General features: G+C 46.1%; 1 protein-coding gene across 4 annotated transcripts in view; it reads left to right on the forward strand.

Moving 5' to 3' along the window:
• Window positions 1-25432, forward strand: part of PHYHIPL (phytanoyl-CoA 2-hydroxylase interacting protein like) — a 160644-nt gene that overhangs the window by 81234 nt on the left and 53978 nt on the right. For all 4 annotated transcript variants that reach the window (XM_075612950.1, XM_075612951.1, XM_075612952.1 and 1 more), the window contains exon 2: window positions 1579-1775. In XM_075612950.1, coding sequence (XP_075469065.1) covers window positions 1579-1775 — 197 coding nt within the window. The remainder of the gene's footprint in view (window positions 1-1578; window positions 1776-25432) is intronic.

Here is a 25432-nt window from a genome sequence, read left to right on the forward strand (position 1 = left end):
GAGCGACGCCAACGCCCGATACCAGTGCCAGCAAACACGGCTTGTATCACGGGGTTTTAAGTGTTCTGACCCGCCGAGGCAGATTTGTTTGACTGTTTCTTTTGTCCCTAATAGCGTTCTCTTTTATGCATGGAATAGATATAACAACGTAGAAGCCTATGGTTCACATATGCCAAATAGGACTTACCTGGACTTACTTATGCTATTTATGCATAGTATCTAACATAGATCTATATAGAACTAAATGAAAGTGCATACTAAAAGTCCATAGGAGAAAAGTGACAAACATATTATCTCTAACAGCCACGGTTTTTTCCTGACCCGCTGAGGCAGGATTTAAAACCTTTCATTGTGAAACTACAACGTAATGAGTGCTAATACTGTGATATGATGAGCTTGTTACACATTAGGAGCCATAGATAAAAATACACTTATACAGTTGGTTGTATCTCCTATAAGTATGAAATGCTATTGATGAGCTTGTTATATATTAGGAGCTACAGGATAAAAACACACCTCTATAGTTGGTTGTATCTCCTTTAACTATGAAACGCTATTAATAACAAATTAATTGAACTATTCTGACTTCTGACTATTCTTACATTTGTTGGGACATAAGGAATCGGAATCTTACATTCATTATATACCTAACGGTTATCATACAAATAATTCCGAGTTACAATTGAACACTATAATATAGCTCCTCACACTAGCTATGGAGCCATGTACTCTGTACCTTTTACAGTCAAATAACACTTTTATCATTGATAGATGAAATTGGTATGTCGCAGTAGAATCTGTTAAATAATAACAATTATACACTAAGGATAATTCTACTACTTCGTTATGGGGATTTTAGAATTTTTTTTCCACATTGTCATATATATATATATATATATATATATATATATATATATATATATATATATATATATATATTTTTTTTTTTTTTTTTGGATGTAATAAAATTTAATTTTTTTGTGATTTTAACACGGACCCTACTTTAGAGAAATCATTAGCTAGTTGTCCAAGATATTTGTTAATAATTACTAATAACTAATCATAAGAGTGCATATTTAGAGGGTCTTATGATCTCTTGATCAAATTTGTCAATATATGAATTATTTCCTCTACTTGCACCCTGATTTCAAAATATGCTAGATATGTGCAAGATAATGATTCGCGTGACCTTTTGGCAGATACGCTTTGGCCGAGAAGCTTCAGCACTCCTTTACTCCCATTCAAACGGATGAGCGTGGAGGTGTGCAACATTTTTGCACCCTTTTTTGGCCTTAGATTGTAGGGCAGGTATCCCCTTTCCTATTGTCCAATGTTATGGTATGTAATTCGTGTATTCTATTGGGGGGTTTTTTGTTAACCCCTTAAGGACTAATTATGCGAATTCGCCACATACCTCGCCTCATACAATTACTTTTTCATCTGATGATGTAAAAAAAAAAGGCATTAAGGGTTTAAGTGCTGCCGCATGCATTCCTAGCAATATATATATATATATAATGAAACTGTATTTGAAGTGTATTTACACTCCTCCTGACATGGTATCCTGTTTATTTACAGGGAATAAATCTCAAGACAGCGGCATTGCAGAGATGGAGGAGCTGCCCGTCCCTCACAACATCAAAATCAGTAACATCACATGTGATTCCTTTAAGATATCTTGGGAGATGGATTCAAAATCCAAGGACCGTATTACACACTACTTTATTGATCTGAACAAGAAGGAGAATAAGAATTCCAACAAGTTTAAACATAAGGTAACATACGCCTAAGGGGATATTTGATAAAAACAGTTAATTGCCGTACTGTTTAATTTTGGTACAGTACATACTGACCTATATTTAGTGAGCATTCTTCTGGTGCTGGAAGACACCAAACAGCCCTTTGACTTGAATGGGCTCTAAGGTGTCATCCAGTGTAAGAATGTGCCTTAAGGCTGAAGACTATTTAGTAAATATGGCCCAAATAGTATTTTCAAGGTCTTGAATGAGGGAAAACATATTTTCGGTGAACATGTCCTTGCTGCATCAATAAAAATATCATTTCTAAAAATAAAAAAAAATAGGATCATGAACCAGTGGGTTATTACGTTATTGTTTTGCTCTGTTATGTATTTTTTGTATTTCATGTATTTTATCTAGATGAAATAAAAACTACTGATCAGAAACTTTATACACAAATAGTTTTATCATCACATATAAAGGGGTGATCCAACCGCAGCATACAAAATGAGTCAAAATAATATTTCTAGAAAGAGCAGAAATTCAGATAGAACATTACATCAGCGAAATTATATCTTTTAGAATAAAATACAACAGATAATTGTAGGGCTTAAACCTGCAAATGTGGTGGTGGGCATCGGGCCCTCTCACAATTACCTACAAATGAGCTAGTCTCTCTCCCCTGCCTGTTAGTTCGTTGGTTACCACCCTCCCCTCCTCCACTTCATTTTGAACCTTTCTAGATGGTAGACCATCTTTCAGGCCAAAGCTCTCCTCAATCCACTCTGTGACCCTCTGTCCATGAGGTGCACACACAACTTTCATTCATATTCACTGGTTTCCATCCTTTTTTTGGTTAAGGAACCCTAAGTGAAATTCAGATTCATCGTAAATTCTTCTGTATTTGATACAATTTAGAAATGACCAGAAATTAGAGTCACGTGTGTTATTTGGTCCTACTGTAGGAACTATAGATAAGAATATTCAGTTCATACAGTTTTGAATTGGTAAATGCTGACTTCTACTTTTAGCCTAAACAACTTTCTTTAGAGAAAGCTAGTGTAAAATAGTACCAATACTAAAATCCTTTCAAAATTACCATGTTCATTGTGTCCTGTCTATGTGCGAATCTCTCACTCACTTTAAAAAAACAATCATTTTAACAATGATGGTGATCCTGACAACTAATCTAGTTTGATTTCATCAACAAGGCAATATTCCAGAAGGGAATTAGTTAAAAAGCACTGGCTTCTTAGGCAGCAATTACATTTGTTTTTCCAAAGACTGTACAGATTCACATGTACCAGGGTGTGTGTATATTGGCAGTTGTTCAATTTATGATTCCATTCCCACATTGCATTAAGAAAAACATACAGAGAATGAAAATAGGACAGACGACAGAGAAGCCCGATGCTACATCCAACATGACAGAAATACACAGTAAAATACTTATATATTCTCTTGAAAAAGGGTAATTTAGTTTAACCCTTTGGCCAAAGCATTGTAAGCTTGCGAGCCACGACAAGGCAGACCCCTGTTCACAGGTCCTAACACTACCAGATAAAATACTAATATACCTCTATTAGGAGGGAGAAAGACCACATTAGATCTATATCCAGTAGATGAAAGGACCTACAACTTGGCTGCAGTCCCAGTCATGTCTGTGACACGCGCGCCTGGCGGGGGGGGGGGGGGCTTCGCATGCACAGCGCTAACCGCGATCTGCGGTCTGAGGGTAGAGAGGGAGCTTGCGATGGGAGGGGGCGTGGTTGGGGATTTGCGGGGGCGTGGCCATCACGTCACACGTCAGGTTCGCCCTCATTGGGTGAGTTTTAAACTCAATGTAGCGTAAAGGTGCATACTGGGCTCTTCCCCATTGAGGGGCAGTGCTTACACGCACAGCGCACGCCGAGCTGTGCTCTGTGGCAGTGACTGGGACCGCAGCCTTAGGAAGTGGGGAGGGGCGGGCTTAAAACCTGGGAAGGAGGAGCCACTAACCTCCAACAGCTGAAACAGCTGAGAATAGGTTAACAAAACACAAAACCCCAGCAAGCTCTTTTTGGGAACCCCTGAGCCCCCACAAAATATATATGCATATAAGTGTCTAAAATGGAGAGCTAATGAGCGTGGCGAATGTATACAACAAGCGACAAAGAAGCACAAGACTACATCCAAAATGACAGAAATACATAGTAAAATACTTATATATTCTCTTGAAAAAGGGTCATTTAGTTTAACCCTTTGGCCAAAGCGTTGTAAGCTTGCGAGCCACGACAAGGCAGACCCCTGTTCACAGGTCCTAACACTACCAGATAAAATACTAATATACCTCTATTAGGATTAATGTGTTTTGTTAGAGAATGAACATAGAACAGATTCAGCTCTTAAAATACAGTATTTATCCTAAGAAGTCCTCCAAATTTTCTGTGGCAAATACCAGAAACGTTATCTACTGTAGTATAGATTGCACTATTAAAAAAGTAATGTTCAATCGCTACCCAGCACCACGTTGCAGAAAACTGGGGGTTATATACATGAACATGATATATATATATAAAAATTGTGGGTTTTTTTTAAGTTTTATATTCTCTTGTAAATGTTTGATTTACCAGACTAATGATGAATTTAGCAGAATGAGTGCCTGTCCTGGCTTCTAATGAGAGATGCACCTTGTCAACAAAATCAAATGTGTACTACCTCAAACAGCTTGTCAACTTTATTTACTATTCCTTCATTATAATTACTGAGCTGTGAAAAATCTGCTTAAACCACTCACATTTTCTATTATTTGCATAAAATTAAAAATCACCCGGCGCTGTGTCATGCAGCTCAAGCAGTTGAGTGTCATATTTAATTATAATATAGTAGTAAATTGTGCTATAGAAATTGACACAAGGGTGCAATACTAACACCAACCAAATAGGACAATGGCTTTGGTGGGTGATTTAAAACAAACAAGCAGAGAGGGCCTCGCACGCCGTTAAATTGCATAAGGATAGTAACAGGAAGGGACTCTAACAGTGAACTTGTAATCCTGCCACGGATGCTTGAAAACATTGGGAAATGTCCAGGTATTCAGAGGAATGAAGGAAGAGCCAGCTCTCTCACAGATGTTTTATAGGGCTTTCTTCAAGGTGGATCAATGTTTCGGTCCTCAACTGGGACCTTGTTCAAGATGTCTTGGAAAAGGTCACGATGGAGGATGTGGACCAAAACTTGGTCCGCCTTAATAAACACCCTGTAAACGTGGGCTGGCTTTTCCTTCATTCTACAAGTTGAACAGTGTAAAGACACATGTTACCAGCAGAAAGTAGGAGGGGATGTTATTCTATGGATTCAGAAAGATCTTTTCTAGAGTGCTGTGTCCAATTGATGCCAGTGGTTTACAGTATATATAACACCTTACAAGGGAAAAAAATAAGTTGTTGCTGGTCCACAACATACATGATTCACATCCAGGTAACTTTTTACATTGTTATATATTTTTTGCAGTATTGTGTGACCAGGGGGATTCTTGGGGTCTTTTCTGTCACCTCTTTTTATGTGGGTCGGCGTAACCAACACAGGTGTTATAAGTAAACAGGATACAAGAATATCACGTTTGCTGTTTTATTTGCAGGCAACAAAATGACACCTGACCTTTTAACAGACATAAATCATTAAAAAATAACCTAGCTTCCTCTTGGAGCAGGGACTAAATGAATACTGCCGGTCTGCTTTACAAGCCTAGAACTAACTAAATTCCCTGTCAGGCCCAGCTAAACCAGTTCCTAGAAACCTCCCCCACAGTCTCTCCCAGCTTACTGCTGCACGGTCTGCAAAGAGATTTCTTCTCCAAGTACAGGGATTCTCCCAACAGGACTTTTCCTTCCAGGCACTGGAAGCTCCCCACACCAGTTTCAATGAAGCTCTACTCCATCTGGGTTCTTAAAGCACTAATGGTGACGAAATTGAATTTCAGTTTCTCCGTTACAGCATTCGAACCGGCAGGGAGGTTTTCCGGAGCTAAACCGTGCTATTTTTTAGCTTCGACAACTCCCAGTTTCTCAAGATACTTACCAGCTTAGGTTTTATATCAATATTTATAGAAAACTGCTAGAATATTTCTCAGATTAGTATAATGTGCAGTAACACATACATGGAGAGAAATAAAGAATGCAACCAAACCGATTGAATGTGGAGACACCCCCACACCCACATGCATATGATCAAGTGGCCACCCTTCTTCAGAATGGGAAAAGGATTACTCTAAAACCTGGCAATGCCTGGTGATTTAAGAGAAACAGAAAAGGAATCTCTATAGATGCACTCACTAATTGTCAAATATCAAAATAATAACATTTTATTAATAGTAGAAAATATAAACTACATAAAACCTCAATGGTAGCGCATATCTTAGACAGCCAATAGATGTAGTATCAAATAGTTGGGGGATAATAGAGCAAGTGCTGCTGAATGTGCCTCCTAAATGACCATTCACCAGATGTAGTATTGTGGTGACATGGCTCTTATATTACACCCTGTGTAGGTGTAAATTGAGTGTCAATTGCTGACAGTGGTTAGCATCAGGGTGCCCAGAAAAATGTCTTGTGATTACCAGAACAGCACTTTTCTCCCCTCCCAACAAAATAACCTGCATGTGATCAAGTAGACAGCAGTGACAATGCAGGTAAAGAGTGCTGCCCTTCATTCATTGTTAGTGTGAGAGACTTGATCTAAAAAAAACAAAATACAAGGTGAAAGTGCACAAGGAATCCTAACATAGTATGTATGTTTAGCTTTATTTGTACAGTATAGTGCTATCCATGTACATAGCACATTACAGCAGCTGTACACGTGACATAATAATACGAATAAGTGCTTCAGACATAAAAGTAAACATTAGGAAAAGTCCCTGCACCAAAGAGCTTACAGTCGAAGTGGTAACTACAGTAGTGAGAGCTTACAGAGACAGTATAAGGGTGTTGTGGTAAGTACATCTGTAATCGGTCATGGCAAATGCATTTGAGATGTACAGAATTGTACTAGCCAGGGCATCTACCCAAATGTTTAATTAAAGAGGTGTGTTTTAAGACGGACCTTTAATGTGGAGAGAAAGGGTGCTTGTCTGATATTGAGGGGAAGGGCATTCCAGATGTATGGGGCAATGAGTGAGAGGATTTACAGTAGGTGGTAGAGGACTTTACATACCAAAAGGGGAGACAGAACACAAGAGGCAGATACTGTAGGTGTAGTGTGAGAAATTAGGGCTGAGATGTAAGAAGCAGCAGAAAAGTGTATAACCTTAAAAGAGAGAATTAGAATTTTGACCGGATTTAATAGAATCGGATGAGGGATCCCAGGAGAGGGATTTCAGCAGGAGATAAGGTGAGGCAGATTTATAGATTGTACAAAGAGAACAAAGGGATTTTAGCAGCGTTTAGGATTGATTGTAGTCAAGATAGATGAAAGACAGGAAGGCAGAACAGTAGAAGGTTACAAAAAATCAAGACAGCAGAGAATGAGGCACGTGTTAGAGTTTTAGCAGAGTGACAGATTAAAAGGCGTATCTTTGCAATGTTATGGAGGAAAAATCGACAGGTTTTAGCAACATTGTGAATGTGAGAGAAATCAAATGTGACACCTAGACAGCATGAGTGTGATACTGGGTCTATGATTATGCTGCCAGCAGCAATGGAGAAGAGGCAGTAGGGGCAGGTTGGGAGGAACTTTGAGGGGGCTCAGTCTTTGACATTTTAAGTTTTAGTCGGGCGAGGGCCACCCAGGAGGATATAGATGAGAAACATTTAGAGACTTTGGTCTGGACAACAGGTGTAAAGTCATGGGTTGAAAAGTACATTTGTGTAGGTCACATAGAGAGTGTGAAGAGATAAAAAGAGAAGAGGTCCCAGGACAGACTCCTGTGGCATGCCCACAGAGAGATCAACAGAGGAGGAGACGGCGAACGAGACGGCGAACGAGACACTAAAAGTATGATGGAAAAGTTAAGAGGAAATCCAGGATACAGCTCTATTACGAATACCAAGAGTATGGAGAATGCGAAGGCGATGAGGGTGGTCCACGGTATCAAAAGCTGCAGAGAGGTTAAGTAATATAAGCAGGGTGTAATGACCTTGGTCTTTGACAGCATGAAAGACATTTGTTATTTTGGTGAGGGCTGTTTCTATGGAGTGAGCAGTGCAGAAGCCAAATTGTAGTGTGTCTAGGAGAGAATAGGTGTTACAAAAATGAAGCAAGTGAGAGAATACAAAATGTTCAAGATGTTTAGAGGTAAAAGGCATGAGGGGGACAGGGAGATAGTTTGACAGCTTTCTATTTTTGAGTAAAGGTATAATTGTTATGTGCTTGAAGGAAGTCAGAAAGGTACCAGAACTGAGGGAGGAGTTTAAAATTGTGAATGTAGGGATTAGAGCAAGAGGTTCTAGAAATGGTAGTGAATGGGGTCAAAAGAGAAAGTGGTGGAGAGACTTTCGGTGACGTCGCGGAGCATGGTCGGGTAGAAGAGGAGCTCCCGAAAACCCTCGCTGATTAACCGCCAGACAGAGCACATACCGCCACCAAAATCTCCCAAAACTCCCCCAAAGTACCCAAGAAACGGAGACGATGCCTTCAAGGGGAAAAGGGAACCAGAATCAGGGGGTCACCAAATGCTTTGCCCCTGCACAATGCCCGCTGGAGCCGAGCTGCGATTCACAAGATGGCGCCGAGGAGGCCATGCAAGCTACAAACGTGGAGCCAGCACCTGAACCAGACAACCTGGAACTGCCAGAATTCAGCTTAAATAAACAATATTTCAACTCCCTCTTTCTCAAAATGAGAAGGGGAGTCCAGGAGGACTTGAACACCACCCTAGAGGGATTATGGGCAGATATAAACGGCCTCACAAAGCGCACAGATGTGCTGGAGCACAAGATCAGGGACATAATTGGATCGCAAAACAACACAGAAGAGGAGGTGATCAGACTGGGCCATGTAGTCGATGAGCTAAGGGACTCCCTCGAGGACCAAGAAAACAGGCACCGTAGGCAAAACCTACGGATAAGAAATATACCAGAAGAGGTTACCCCTGATGTCCTCCAGACCTACCTCCGCAAACTGTTCCTGTCCCTGGTCCCAGACTTAACTGAGCATGGTATGCTGATGGACAGGGCTCACCGAGCACTAGGCCCCAGATCCACCTACCCCAACCGTCGCAGGTCTCCCTACCTACCAATTAGACTGTAAGCTCCTCGGAGCAGGGACTCCTCTTCCTTAATGTTACTTTTATGTCTGAAGCACTTATTCCCATGATCTGTTATTTATATTATCTGTTATTTATTTGATTACCACGTGTATTACTGCTGTGAAGCGCTATGTACATTAATGGCGCTATATAAATAAAGACATACAATACAACACATGTATTCGGCCAAAGAAAGAATCATGTCCGCGAGTAGGAGAGCGGGAGATCTCCAAATAGAAGATAACACAATCCAGATCTTCAGTGACCGGTCGAGGGCCACAATTGCAAAGAGGAGGGAGATGAAGCCCCTCATTAACATCCTTAAGGAGCGTAACATCACCTACCGCTGGGACTTCCCCTTCAAACTGATTGTCATGAGAAATGGCCGCCATCACACCATATCCAGGCCAGAAGACTCCCCGTCATTCCTCAAAGCATTGGGGCTAAGCCCGCCACAAGACTGCAGAATGACCTCCAAGACCCCAGCATGCCCTGAAGAAGCAGAGGCTCCTCGGGCCTCGGAACGAATAGCTAATCAGAGGCTTCCCAATGCCTCAGATTAAGCTTTGGGCCTCCTGCCGTGCTCTCAACCCTATCGGGGGTCCCTCCCCCCCTGTTACCTTCTGCTGCCCCAAAGAAAGGTGCGGAGCCGTTCCCGCTGCCCGCCTTCCCAAGATGTCAGCCAGCGCCCAGCCGTTGCTCCCCAGCTCCCGAATGAAGGCCGTTGTACCGCGGATCCCGCACCCTATTTTTCCCTCCCCACCGCACCCAGTGGCAGGGTATCGCTTGCCCGTCTCCAACATCCGGCCAAGATCCTGAAACCCTAAGGAAAGGTCACTTCCAGGGGGGAAAAACAGCCCCCCCCACAACACTAACCCTATTGCCCCCTAGCCCCCATCAACCCCCCCGGTCCATCCCCCGTCCCCCTCGCTACCCTCGCTCCCTCTATCCCCCCACGCGCTCCCCCTTTCCTCCCCCCCCCACAGCCCGTCAATCCAACCCTAGCCGGTCCCACTCAACTACTGCTCCTCTAACTACCTCCCCAAAGCACCCACCTCGCTCCCTGATGGAGGCGGCTCCTCTTTGGCCCGATCCGGATGCACGCCGAGTTCCTCCATCTCCGCGAGTCCGGTTCCTATCTGGTGCCGGTCGTGGGAGACACCTGGAACATCACCTCATCAGCTGCCCTCCCCGGAAGATTCCACGGCCTGTGAGACGAGGACGACAACCCACTCTTGGGTCTCTCTTCCTGGACTGCCCTCCCTTCATATGATGGCAGAGGTCTCTACCTCCCCTCCCATGGACTTCCAGTTGCCTCTTACGAACTGCCTCCCTGGGGACCGGGAGAGTAAGGTTGTATATGCCTACCCCACTAATCCCCCCCCCTTAATAATTAACGTATGTTTCCCTGATAGCTTTTCACAGTATACACAGAACCAGTAGGATCCGTAGTGTCTCCACTTACAACAGCTACCCACACCCCTCACACCCCCCCTATTACTCCCCATCTCCCCCCACACCCCGCTCTCAGCACCTACCCCCCCCCTCCTTCACACTTCACAGCACTCCCCACCCTCTCACACCCAGAACACCTTAGCACAGTTCTTACGAAAACCGCGTGTAGACTGTAGCAAAGGACTAGGGGGTAGATGTCCACACACCCGTGAATGTTCCCAACCTCTCACCCCCCCCACCCTCTTTGCGCTTAGACACCGAGGCAATATACGAGATTCAAAGTAAAGTAATGTACTGTTTACAACTACCGCATATAGAGGTTTCAAGTGATATCCACAATTGTGAATGTAATTACTATACTATAATCAACTGTTGCATCTAAAAATGTCTTGCTCCCCCATTACGGTCAGAACCTATACCTACCCCTCCCTCTCCCATCATCCCCCTACTAACCCCCCCTCCCCTCTCCCTTCTACTCCCCCTGTGTCCACTTGCACCCCCCCTCCTCCTGCCCCTCCCCCCCTCCTCCTGCCCCTACCCCCTCCTCCTACCCCTCCCCCTCCCTCCCTTTCCCCTCTCCCTCCCTTTCCCCTCTCCCTCCCCCCAAAGCTAAACAAGATGTCCCACACTCTATGTCTTGCTCTCTGTTCAAAATTCCACAAAAGCACCGAACTGTTCAAGTGTAAATAGAAGACTCAAGGTTATAAACCAGAAGGGTACGGTACTTAAACAATGCATGTAAAAAAATTCCTCATCACCCCCGCCCAACCACCCCCATCCCCCCTCCCCCCTCCCCCTCTCTCCCCCCTTCCCCTCTGCCCTTCCCCCTCCCCCTCTCTCCCCCCTTCCCCTCCACCCTTCCCCCCTCTCTCCCCCCTTCCCCTCCACTCACTCTCCCCCCTTCCCCTCCACCCTTCCCCCCTCTCCCCCTTCCCCCTCCCCTCTCCCCATCTCCCCCCTCTCTCCCCCTCCCCATCTCCCCCCTCTCTCCCCCTCCCCATCTCCCATCCCTCCTCCTCCCTCCCCGATCCACCCCCCCCTCTCTCCCCCTTCCCCCTCCCCCTCTCTCCCCCTCCCCATCTCCCCCTCTCTCCCCCTCCCCATCTCCCATCCCTCCTCCTCCCCCCCTCCTCTCCTGCACCAAGTTCAGGCCTCACGGCCATACTTAATATTCAGGCTCAAAAATGGTTCACTAGGAAATGTTGTAAATTCTACTTGTTAAAGATTACCTGTAAGTGTTTTTTGTTTCATCCTATAGAGGGTGCTCTACCCTCTTTCCTGTCCCAATCCATGTTCTGTGTCCTGGAAGGATCTCCAGGGGTGTTTAACCCCTCTACCTTCCTCACTCCAATGAGTAAGGTTAACTTTTTAGGGCTCATTGAAGGCCCACTTTTCCCCACCTCTCCTATTGTGTCCCCCCCCCCCTTTCCCATCCTCCCCCAGGGGTCCGGTTCTGACCTCTCTCCTCCCGTTCGGCAGATCTCCACCAGCCCCCAAGAGACGGTGCCATGCCTGGCCCCCCATCCACCCCTCCCCCCTCCCACCCCCCGCCTCCTCCAATGCCCCAGGTCCCCATGCTCTTGTCATGGGAAATCCAAGAGCGTCGGAGCTCATAGCTCCAAAAATAACGCTTTATAGAAAATGTCAGCCATAAAATTAATCTCGCTCAACGTAAAAGGCCAGTTAGAAAAGAGGAAACTGGCACTACAGGAGTTAAAAAAAATCAAAAGGAGATATTATTTTTATTCAGGAAACCCATTTTAACTCCCCTATGCCGCCAAATACATTAAAAAGTATATTCCCCCCCAAGCATTTTATGCGTCCTCTCCAAGCAAAAAAAGAGGGTCAGCTATTCTAATAAGGAATAACGTCCCTTTCGCCCCCACCAAAGCTCAGTCTCACCCAGACGGACGGTACTTGATGATCCAGGGTACCCTTTCGGGCTCACCTGTAACACTTGTCAACATCTACGCCCCTAATGAAAACCAAATTCCGTTTCTCAAAAAGCTACTTGACTCATTGGAGCAACAGGCCCTCTCCTCCCTAATTGTTGGAGGGGACTTTAATATGGTGGCTTCACATGCGCAAGATAAATCAGCAGCCCCTACAGTCCCTTCCTCCACAACCCCGCCTCCTACCCACTCCGTCCAATCTCAAAGGAAGGCCAAAAAATTTAGGGACATAATGGCAGAATTTTCCCTTGTAGACATATGGAGAGCTCAGCACCAGGGTCAAAAAACTATACCTTTTTCTCAACCCCTCATCAGTCCTACTTGAGGATCGACTACTTTCTAGGTACCAGCAACATCCTCCAGGCTTCCTCTCACTCGAATATAGGCCCAATCACCTGGTCTGACCATGCCCCCGTTGAACTCATCTCTCTCTACCCCTTGTTAAGAACAACCCATACAAATGGAAGCTGAACTACTCTCTGCTTAACTGCCCAGAAACAGAGATGTCTATTCAGAGGAAAACTCTCGAACTTTTTCCAAATTAATAAGGGCTCCGTCACAGCCCCGGCAATGCTGTGGGAGGCCCATAAGGCCTTGATTAGAGGCGACCTAATTTCAATTGCCGCCTATAAGAAAAAACAGAAACTCAAGCTTCAAAAAGACCTTACAGACAAGATCACTCAACTAGAACAACAGCACAAGACCACAGCAACCAAAAAAACACTAAAACAATTAAACCAAACCAGAATGGCCCTCAAACAAACACAGCTCGAAGAGGTGGCAAGAGCACTGAGGTGGACCAGACAAAAGTTCTACGACAGGGGCAACAAAGCAGACAGACTCCTGGCCACAAAACTTAGAGGCATACGAGTCAAATCCCAAATCTCTAGAATTCGTACTAAAAACGGGCAAGTCTCGTATATAGAGAAAGAGATAGCACAGGAATTTGCGGATTTTTATTCTGACCTCTACAACCTCCACCCCCCAGACCGTGACCCGGTATCCCCTGAGACAATCTCACAATAGTTAGAGCAATGTAATCTCCCATCCCTCTCTAATGAGGAAATAGAAAACTTAAACAGAGAAATCTCCCAAGAAGAATTAGAGGTAGCCATTGGTTCCCTTAAGTTAGCCAAAACACCCGGCCCTGAGGGATTCTCCAACACCTACTATAAAACATTCTTGCCGACTCTCTCCCCCTACCTGCTAGATATGTTTAACTCTTTCCGGCAAGGGGAACCGATCCCCTCTACAATTACTGTAGCAAATCTAGCTATTATCCACAAGGAGGGTAGAGAACCCCTCCTCTGCGGAAATTATAGACCAATCTCCCTACTAAACACTGATCTTAAAATCTACAGCAAGATCTTGGCAAACAGGCTTAACCCAATTCTCCCGCTTCTCATCCATGTAGATCAAGTAGGCTTTGTGTCAGTCAGACAGGCCTCTGACAACACCCGCAAAATTGTGGATATTATCGACCATGTGATCTCACTGGAACCAAAGCAATGATTCTGAGTCTCGACGCAGAAAACGCGTTCGACAGAATCAAATGGTCCTTCTTAGATCAAACAATGCTGAAGTTTGGTTTCTGTGGTCCCTTCCTGGAGGGGGTTAGAGCCCTCTACCAAAACCCAACAGCACATGTTAAAATCTATGGTGGCTATTCGGACCCAATCACGATCAGAAACGGGACCAGACAGGGTTGCCCACTCTCCCTACTGCTGTTCGCCCTAACAATCGAACCACTAGCGGCCACAATAAGAGAAGAAAAAAGCATTAAGGGGATTCGAATTGCCGAAAAAGAATACAAAATCTCTCTGTTTGCCGATGATGTGATTTTGACCCTCGCGGACCCCCATATCTCCCTCCCCAATCTCCAAAGATTATTGCACCAATTTGGCACGGTTTCTGACTATAAAGTTAATATGGATAAATCAGAAGCCCTCAACGTATCCCTCCCAGTTCCGACGTGGAAACTCCTAAAATCTAATTATAAATATAAGTGGAGTACCACTCACATTAAATACCTCGGAGTTAGAATCTCAAGCACCTATGGAACCCTATACCAATACAACTATTACCCCTTGTTTGACCAAATCAAAAAAGACCTGGAAACATGGATAAAGCTTAAAATTTCCTGGTTCGGAAGAATAGTTTCAATTAAAATGAATGTCCTCCCGAGACTACTTTATTTTTCCAAACCCTCCCTGTAATCGTCCCACTAGCAGCCCTGAAAAATATCCAGGCCCTTATGTTCCAATTTATCTGGAACGATAGAAGACCAAGGGTCCCAAGATCAGTGATGCTCTCCCCAAAATCAAGGGGAGGCCTGGGGGTATCGGACGTGGTCAGGTACTATCTTGTGGCTCAGCTGAAACAGGCTGTAGTTTGGAATTATGACCCGGCCTCCACCTGCTGGCTAGCAATTGAATCACATCATGCGACTCCCACCCCTCTCCAGGTTCAACTATGGTCCTCAGAAGGGAGGGAGGACCGCGCCGGTTTGATCTAGGGGCAATGAGATGCACATGGGATGTCTGGCTCAAAAGCAAAGGGAAGTATTGCCTGTTAGCTACACCATCCCAACTCACCCCTATCTTTGGAAACCCACACTTCCCACCCGGGTGTTCTAAAAGACAATTTGACCAATTCCAAGTTCTTGGTATAAGGTTGGTTGCCGATCTGCTGAAGAAAGAGGAGATTCTCTCCTTCCAGGAACTTCGAGACAAATACCAATCCCAAGATCTCCATTTGTTCAAGTTCCTGCAAATTAGGCACTTTCTACTATCCCTCTCCCCAAATTCCAAATTCCCCTCATTAACCAGATTTGAGTCTCTATGCATCAAAGGTACTTATCAGAGAGGTCTGATTTTGGAGATCTATAGGGGGGTGGAGTCGGCAACCGACCCCCCGACCCACCACTATATGCAAAATTGGTCCGAGGACCTCAACATACCAATAGATATGGACGAGTGGGAGGATATCTGGGAGTTGGCCACAAAGACTTCAATTTGTACAGTGACAAAAGAAAATATCTATAAAATTTTATTCCAGTGGTACCTGACCCCGGCTAGGCTGAGCCAGATCTTCCCCGGCACCCCCAACTTGTGCTGGAGGGGATGTGGTCAAAAGGGAGACATGGCCCACATTTGGTGGTCATGTCCAGAGATCCAGAGGTACTGGACTATGATCCAGATGCTTCTTCAAGAGACCACAGGGTTTCTTTTCCCCCTGGACCCCTTGACCGTTGTGCTGAGCAAACCTATAGATGACCTTCCCCCCCCTATGTGCAGACTGGTAACATCCATTCTAACTGCAGCCAGATGCTCAATAGCGGCGGCTTGGAAGCAGACTAAGGCCCCAGCGAGAAGCACGGTATTTAGAAGGATAGACAAATTCACAGCTATGCTTCGCAAAAAAATGCCACAATTCTGGAACACTTGGGACCCCTGGAGCGGACCGAAAGGTCTAGGCCTGCATTAGGCCGGTAACAAGCAGACCCATTCGGAGGAGAGGGTCGGAGACCCCCCCCCTGGAATTCCTCCTCCCTCCCCCTCCCAACCCCCCCCCATGTTTGTCTGCCTCTCCCCCCTACCCTGGTCCCTTCTCCCCCCCTTCATTCCCCCCCCCTCTTATCAGCACATACTCTATTGGACAACACCCTGTTAAAACCAGGCAAGAAATTGTGTCATGCGCCTATGACACCACTGTACTCATGTTTGTGTATGTTGATCCCAATAAAAAAAGATTGATACAAAAAAAAGGGAAAGTGGTAGAGAGAGGAGAGCACCAGCAACACTTTCTACTCTGTGACTGTCACGCTGTGCAGCCCATAGACCAGACCCCTTTACTGGCGTGGCGTGTGGCGTGTGGCGTGTGGCGTAGTTGGCGTACACTGGCGTGTGGCGTAGTTGCATGGCCAGGCCTGGATGTAGATAAAGAATGGTCAAGTACTTGCCGAGTCCGAGGATATAGAAAGTTCCGTAGTCAAAATCCGTAGCTGAGTCCGAGGGTCTTAGAGGTTAGAGTAGTCTGTAGGAAAGCCGAGTTCAGGAGCCAGAGGGGGTATTCAGACGAGCCGGGACAATAGCTGTAAGGAATAAACACAAGAGAGCACAACACAGGTTCCAGGCAACACAGGTAGCAAGGAGCTATGCAGAGCAAGGAAGTGAAAGCAAAGCAGGATATTTAAAGCGCAAGTGACCAATCCGGACGAGGGGCATGGCGGGGGCGTGTCGAGGAGCTGCTCATGAGTGGCTGAGAGACCAGGAAGTAATAGAGCACAGCTGAGAGTACTGGAGACATGGTGAAGACTCCCACGCCGAGTGGGGGGCGGAGACAGGCATAACGGACGCACTATAATTCCCTGAAGGAAGCGCGCGCTCTGTAACACCAGTACCATAATCCAAGATGGTGGCCGCAGCGGAGTTCAAGGTCTGCGCTGGGCAGCGGCATGGGTAGCGACGGGGGGCAGGGACAGCAGCTGCTGCAGTACTGGTAGTGGGTAAGGAGGGGTCACGCCGCAAGGGACGTGGCCCCGATTCCTTACAGTGGCAGAGGAAAGAGTCAAGGAAGGCAGGAGGAGAGTTAGGAAGAGGATGTGTAGATTATGAGGTGGATACATATGGAATATCTTGATGAATGGAATCCACAAATGGAGGAAGAAAAACAGTTAACTGGTGGTGGTGTGAGTAGAGAGTCAAAGACAGAGAAAGGGCGGCATGGGTTAGCTGGTAAGTGTTGATTAGGGAAGAAAGGTAGCTTTGTTTAGCCTAGGATATGCAGAGTTGAAAAAGGATAGGATACATTTGTAGTGAAGGAAGTTAGCGAGAGAATGAGATGACCTCCTGATGCTTTTTGAGGAGCGTGTGCAGGAGTGGAGTGTATGTGTACGGCTGTTTAGCCACGGTCTGGGTTTAGAAGGGCGAAAACTGTGGCATTGAAGAAGTGGGGCAAGTAGATTGAGAGAAAGATGGGGCAGTTATATAGTTCATGACAAGGTAGTCGGAGTTTGTAGAGGAGCAGAGAGAAAAGAGGGAGGGGTGCAAAGTGAAGTCAAGAGCCAGCAAATTAATCAAATACAGGTCTCTGCAGAAATGAGAGTTAGATGGAGGTGAAGAAAAGGAGAAATGAAAGAGAGTTAAGAAGATGAGGTAAAGGTCAGAGAGAGGTAAGGGAAAAATTGAGGAATCAGAGAGAGCACAGTATTTCGTGAAAGTCCAGAGATTAGCCATCTTTGTGGGTGCTGGTTGCAGTCCATTGGTGAAGGTCAAAAGAAGAAGTTAGAGAAAGCGGGGTGCCATAGGGGGAGAGCGGTCATCAATATGGCAGTTGAAGTCCCCAAAGAGAAGGGGAGTCGGAGGAGAGAGAGCCAGGATTCAAAGTCGGGTAAAAAAGGGGATGAGTAGGGTTAGGTGGGGGATAGATGACAGCAACCTGTGGGAGACGAGACAATCTGGACAGTCTGAAACTCTGTTGAAAGAGAGGGAGGTATAGAAAGGTTTCGGTAACAGAAAATTAAGGAGAGGAGAAGCCCCACGCCTCCACTCCTGCCATCAGGGCAAGAGGTGTGGGAGAAAGGCCACCAAAAGAGAGGACAGCTTCCAGTGCAGAGTTAGACAGAGTTAAGCCTTTCTTATAGCAAAAAGGATCAGCGAATTAGAAGAAAATAGGTCATGCACAGACAGAAATTTTTGTGAAAGGGGTCAGGCATTTCAAATGGCACAGGAGAAAGGGAGAAGGGAGGTAGAGGGGATGGGTATAAGGTTAGAGGGGCTTACACCATGAGAAGGACAAGTTGGATGTGGGAGGCGAGGACGATAACATGTAGAAATAAGACAGGGACCAGGATTGGGAGAGATATCCGCAGAAGCAAGGAGAAGCATAAAATACAATGTGTACGGATGATTGTAGGGGTGTGTCAGTGCAGGGTGCATTGCTGAGGGGTTTAATAGGGCACCGTTAGGAAAGGAGTTCATGTGAACTGAGTGGTAGAGATGGAAAGAGAGATGGAGATATATGAATGGAGTTAGAGAAATATGTAGTATGGTAGAAAGTGCAGTTTGGATAGAAGTGAGATTAGATAAAACAGAAAGGAATAGTAGAGGAGGTATGGTATTGGTAGCAGAGTTAGGTTTATGTTGAAAGGTGGGTGAGGGCTGGGACATGAAAATAAAGTTACAGTATGATATTGTTACGCCGATGCTCGCCACAAACCAGGACCGGACCGCGGGGCTGAGGTGGGGTTATATAATCACCGACCTTAGTCCACGCAGACTGATCCGGAGTGCGCAGTTCATAGTCGTACATCGCAGGGTCAGGATTGGAGAAGGCAGCATCGTCGTTAATGAAGCAGGAGTTCGGCAACAGGAAGTCAGGAGTTCCCCGCTTCAGCTTAGGAGCGTGAGCGTGGGGGTGGCTTCTGCGCGAGGAGCGGCCTCGGCCCATGACGCCGATCTCAGCAGGAGGAGACAGCAGGCTGGCCGAAGTTCACCGCAGGGCAGCGTCGGGAAGAACCAACTCTTCAGCGCAGAAGTCCAAGGCAGGCCTCTGCAAGAGGATAGCAGCAGGTCGCAGGAAAGGAAGGGTAGCCACTGCTAGGAGGGAATGCAGCAGGTACCAGTTCTGGCAACAACGCTTCAGCACAGACGTCCAGGACAGGCCACTGCAGGGGAATAGCAGCAGGCCGCAGGAACAGAAAGGGTAGCCACTGCTAGGAGGGAATGCAGCAGGTACCAGTGCTGGCAACAACGCTTCAGCACAGACGTCCAGGGCAGGCCACTGCAAGGAGATAGCAGCAGGCCGCAGGAGAGGAAGGGTAGCCACTGCTAGGAGGGAATGCAGCAGGTACCAGTGCTGGCAACAACGCTTCAGCACGGACGTCCAGGAATAGGCCTCTGGATACTAAGGAACTTGGAAGGTAAGAACACTTGGAGTGAGGCCTGGGGCGGTTTGTGGCAGAGACAGTAACGTCCAGGTAGGAAATTATGCTCGGCGCTGGTTCAGTGCCAACGCCTAGAATATAAAGGGCGGAGATCCAATCACAGGAGGAGGGTGTGTGAGTATTCCTCCAATGAAGTAGCACAGGGCAGAAGCTGCAATGAGAGGCAGCACATGTGCCTTTGATTGCCAGAGGAAGCTTGCAACTGCATGATTCTGCAAGGCTATAGTCAAAGCAAGTAGTGGATTCCTTACAGTACCCCCCCCTTCAGGTGAGACCTCCGGACGAACAGAAACCATCACAGATTTGGGGGACATGGAATTGTTCCTAAACCTCCTTAGGCGAGAGGTGGCGTTGAAAGCCCATAGTTTGTTGGGATTCCTTACAGTACTCCCACCATTGGGTGAGAAGCCTGGGTGGACAGGACCATTCATAGGTCTGGGAGACATTGAGTTGTTCCTGAAGTGTCTCCGGCGAGAATTAGGTCCACAATCCAGTTGTACATTGGCGAGTGCCATAAAAGACAGCGGTGGCACTGCAGTTCTTGGTACATGGACAATGGGACCTGAGGGCTCCGGAATGGGAACATCAGAAGGACAGTAGCCAGGTGTCCGGTGCATAGTAATAGTCCAAGAGTACGGGACACAGGACACAGATTGTCGGACAAAATTGGCAGAGGGATCTTCAGAGAAGGCAATGTCTTTAGTGAAATCAGCACGGAGGAAGTTGAGAAAGTCTTTAGCTTCCAAGGAATTCCGGGTGATGGTTAGCGAGGGAATGGGGCGGGAGGGTACACTACACACTATAGCAGCGGTACTTTTGATACAAAACAGGGTTGCTATCCTAGGCAATTTGCAAGAGTCTGTAGCAGTGTGTATGCAACCCTTGGTCATGGTACTGGCAGTTGAAGAAGGATCCGCTTCCTTTGGTTTGTGATCTTTAGAGAGAATCAACTCAGAAATTGTGGCCTTGGTGAAGGACATAATAAGCATGTCTATACCCATAATGGACCCATAGAGAATAGGGACGGACGCTTCAGGTAAAGCGACGAGGTCCAGTAAGGGTATCTTCGTCTTAGAGAAAGGCCAAATGCCATCCAGAAAGGGCACTTTGGGCACCGCACAGAGACCTGCGTGTAAGGAGTCTGTTTGAAAGGTGAGAAAACAGATCTTATCCAAATAAAAAGGCAGACGGTTAAACGGTCTTAGGGAAAAAAGTCTTGGGGTTAAAGCTGGGTACCTCCAACACAGAGAAAGAAGACAGAGAACTAGAGCTTGGCTTCGGAGTGGAGGTCCCAGGTACCCAGGTTTCACATGATACTGTGGGAGAAGCAATGCAAATTGTTACTGTTTTAAACATAGGGTCTTTAACATCGGTAGCTCCAGGCACCTTCTTGAGAGGTAACCCTAGTTTTGGGACAGGACAGTCAATAGCAAGTACCCCAAGTATTGTGGAAGACACAGAGAAAGATACGTCCATCTCAAAGACGGGATCTTTTGAAAAAAGGGAAAGTTCCAAATGCGATAACCCTGAGTTTGTGGTAGTAGACATACAGTCAGTAGTGGATACCCCGAATACTGTGGGTGAATCAGCGTGAAACAGTATTATTACAGGAGTGGGCATCCCAGACTTAAAGTCATTTTTAATGATCCCGGAGGCTGTGGCATGATCCGTGAGAGAAACTGGGGTAGACTTTCCAATAGAAACAAGGGACATTTTGCTTGTAATGAAATCAGAGAACATTGCGCTTGTTTCAGAATTGGGTCCCAGAGAATCCCTAGTGAGGGCATCAGACTCCATGGGAAACTTAGTGACAGGGTTTTTGGAACCAATTAAAGAAATTGCAGGTATCACAGACTTAATAGGAGAAATACCTTGCAAAACAGAAATTTTAGTAAAGGTGATAGGCATCACAGAAAGAACAGACAGAAGTAAGCTAGGCAAGATTGCTTCTACAACAGAAGATTTTGCAGCGGCAGAGCTTAACTCAGCGGCTGCTTGAGAACCTTTAACTACAGTGAGAAGGGACTGCAGGTTTACAAAATCAGGGATAAAGGGAGTTTTACATTTGAAAACTTGATCCTTCAAAAAGGGGAACCCTGACTGTAATTGTACTAAGAGAGCAACAGCAGATATGCTGATCTCAGAGGGGGTCACTTGGAAAGGGACATAATATGTACTGTTCACTTTAAACCCTAGGATTTGAGAAAAGGAGACCACAGACAGTGCAAGTGGGGCAACCACGACTGTGCTGGTCTCTGAAGTGGGTATTTGGCAAAGAGTGTCTGGGACATCAGAAACGACAACAGATTCCACGAAAAAGGATCTATGCTCGGAAGCAGGGGTTTCAGCTCTCTGAGTGACAGACGGGGTCAGCGAAATACCTAGGAGTAGGGATTCTGCGAACAGGTTTAAAGAAACAAACGGCTCCAGAATACTCTTAACTGGAGCCAGTATTACTGCCGAAAGTTCAGGGGGCGTAGCCCCGAGAATTTTAGCTGAGTCAGGGGACATAAGGGGTTCATCCTCTGAGGCTAAGGAGGTATCCCTGACTGACGGACTACAGGGATTTACCAAGGGAGATTCATAGGGCTGACCTGTAGGGGTTAACATAGGAAAAACCTCAAGGGTTAAATTACTCTGTACCCGAGAATCAGGGAAATAGAAGCTAGTCCCCGAGAGTGGGGTCATAGGGGTTTCTGCCTCTTGCCCTAGGGACCTATCATTAGACTGCGGAATACTAGGGTTAGCAGTGGGGACCTCACAGAGCAGACTAGCAGGGGTTAAAACAGAAAAAACCTCGGGAACAGAGCTTAGAATTTTTGGGTTAGAAAAAGAGGGCTAACAGGATTCATTCTCTGGTGCTAGGGAAGACACACTGACCTGGGGAATGCAGGGGTTTACAGTGGGGGACTCATAGGCCTGACTAGCAGGGGTTAAGACCGGAATAACCTCAGGGACAGAATTTAGGGAGGTTAACTCAGGATTAGGGAACGTGGCAGCTTCTTCCTTAGTGGGCAGCGACAGAGAGATGGTTTGGTCATTCTTAGGAGAGGGAGGTACCCCCACAGGTTTAGCAACAGGACTGGCAGCATAGGAGATCTGCCAGGCAGCAGCGTAGCTGGCAAGGAGGGGGTCCTGTTCTTTTATACAAATGTCAAGTGTTAAGGAAAGTACATGGAGTATATCCTGATATTGATCCAGCATGAGGAGGGCGCCCTGTTGTACTAGATGAATGTCCAGTGATGAGGCCAGGTCATAGAGTGCCTCTTGGGCGTCGACCAGTTCCATAGGGTACACGTTATCCCAGGTTATAGGGGAATCAGGAGAGCGAATACAATCAGCTAGAGACCGTTTTAAGTCCTGGATGCAGCAAGCCTTAATAAAGAGATCACAACGGCATTGTCTTTGCAAAGGGGTTAAACCTTCATACGTATACAGGTCTTCAATCAAGGCTATTATTTCACACAGATACTGGCCTTCAGAGTGGGACTGGTACGCAGGCCGGGACATAACTTCAGTTGGAAAATTGCCTACCCCCGCCACGGCGCGGTCCGGTTTTTGTTGGCCGAGCATACTGTTACGCCGATGCTCGCCACAAACCGGGACCGGACCGCGGGGCTGAGGTGGGGTTATATAATCACCGACCTTAGTCCACGCAGACTGATCCGGAGTGCGCAGTTCGTAGTCGTACATTGCAGGGTCAGGATTGGAGAAGGCAGCATCGTCATTAATGAAGCAGGAGTTCGGCAACAGGAAGTCAGGAGTTCCCCGCTTCAGCTTAGGAGCGTGAGCGCGGGGGTGGCTTCTGCGCGAGGAGCGGCCTCGGCCCATGACGCCGATCTCAGCAGGAGGAGACAGCAGGCTGGCCGAAGTTCACCGCAGGGCAGCGTCGGGAAGAACCAACGCTTCAGCGCAGAAGTCCAAGGCAGGCCTCTGCAAGAGGATAGCAGCAGGTCGCAGGAAAGGAAGGGTAGCCACTGCTAGGAGGGAATGCAGCAGGTACCAGTGCTGGCAACAACGCTTCAGCACAGACGTCCAGGACAGGCCACTGCAGGGGAATAGCAGCAGGCCGCAGGAACAGAAAGGGTAGCCACTGCTAGGAGGGAATGCAGCAGGTACCAGTGCTGGCAACAATGCTTCAGCACAGACGTCCAGGGCAGGCCACTGCAAGGAGATAGCAGCAGGCCGCAGGAGAGGAAGGGTAGCCACTGCTAGGAGGGAATGCAGCAGGTACCAGTGCTGGCAACAACGCTTCAGCACGGACGTCCAGGAACAGGCCTCTGGATACTCAGGAACTTGGAAGGTAAGAACACTTGGAGTGAGGCCTGGGGCGGTTTGTGGCAGAGACAGTAACGTCCAGGTAGGAAATTATGCTCGGCGCTGGTTCAGTGCCAACGCCTAGAATATAAAGGGCGGAGATCCAATCACAGGAGGAGGGTGTGTGAGTATTCCTCCAATGAAGTAGCACAGGGCAGAAGCTGCAATGAGAGGCAGCACATGTGCCTTTGATTGCCAGAGGAAGCTTGCAACTGCATGATTCTGCAAGGCTATAGTCAAAGCCAGTAGTGGATTCCTTACAGATATGGGCAAAGTGCAAGATGTGAGGGGTTAAAAACCGTATTGTAGAAATGGTAGAGTTCTTGACTGTTGGATAGAAGAGTTGTTATTGGCTCACAATCCAGAAGCTGTGTACTGTATTCTTGGGTCTTTCATACTGTAGGTGTCATCTTGTCCAACTCGGTTCAACTCCAGTTTAACTCCCTGCCACTTATAAACAGGCCACTAGCACACAGGACATTGCAAACCCTCGCATTGCCACTCCCAGAGACAGAACAGTGTAGCATAGGTCACAGAGAGTATAAAAAGTATTCCACACTCCGTTCTTACGTCAACTGTTGGCATCCCTACAAAGCTCTGCTGTCCGTGTGTGATTCATGAGCAACCTCACTTCATCAGCTAAAGGTTACTCCTCCTCAGGGGCCAACAGGCAGATCTATGCAAGAACAATTCCGAAAAAATATGTATAGTTAAGTATTTGTTGATGGCATTTTTTTAATCCTTTGGGTGTATGATGACCTTATAAATCTGGAGACAAATCTCTCAAGGCTGATGAGGTCATGTTTACTTTGGAATTTTAAGGCTTGTTATTCATAATCCTAGTATTTAGGCTGGTGTTGATGACAGACAGAACTGTATTGCGGGACTTACCTGTTGTACAGGTTTGTAAAGCTTGCCTATTCATGTCCCATTTGTATATTTCACTTGCCAATAATCTTACACATTCCACTCTGTTCTGCAAGTTACCGTATGAGCTTCTATCACTTAACGCAGTATGTCGTGTTTGGTGGCCAAAAAATGTAATCCACTCCCATGAAAGTGGACATGTCTCTGTGTATTATAATGTGGAATCAACCACAGAGCTCAAACTCATCCTTCTTTTCAAATATTGTTGTAATATAGTGGAAGCATCTCAGTAGTTTAATACATTTTCTACCATGTTTAACAAGTGTCTGTTTGTTTCAGAATACATTTATACGTTTAAGTCTAAATACAAATATTGACTATAGCAAAACTACTACTGTTTTGAGCTGCTTTTACCTAAATTAGGAGTTTTATAGTTTGTTTCTTTTTAGCAAATTACCATATCTAGAATCTTGGCCCAAAAAAAAAAAAATTTCCAGCAAAATTTCTCTATCGCAAAACTGAAAATAGAAAACAACAATAGCTAAGTGGAAGCTCACGTTTATAATATCCTTAGTATGCATATCCAAGGCACTGGGAACAGCTACTGCTGTAGCAGCACATTAGGTTATATACAGTAGTGAGATTATTACCAATTGAAAGAACAAGGTAGTGATGCTACTTTACATACTATTGGTAAGACCTCACAAAGAGTACTACACCCAATTCTACAGATACAGTGTGTGCTATACCTCAGCACCTCACAGAGTACTGCACCCAGTTCTACAGATACAGTGTGTGCTATACCTCAGCACCTCACAGAGTACTGCACCCAGTTCTACAAATACAGTGTGTGCTATACCTCAGCACCTCACAGAGTACTGCACCCAGTTCTACAGATTCAGTGTGCGCTATACCTCAGCACCTCACACAGTAC

This window comes from Ascaphus truei, chromosome 8 (genome assembly GCF_040206685.1).
Source record: "Ascaphus truei isolate aAscTru1 chromosome 8, aAscTru1.hap1, whole genome shotgun sequence".
In the NCBI taxonomy this organism is placed as follows: domain Eukaryota; kingdom Metazoa; phylum Chordata; class Amphibia; order Anura; family Ascaphidae; genus Ascaphus; species Ascaphus truei.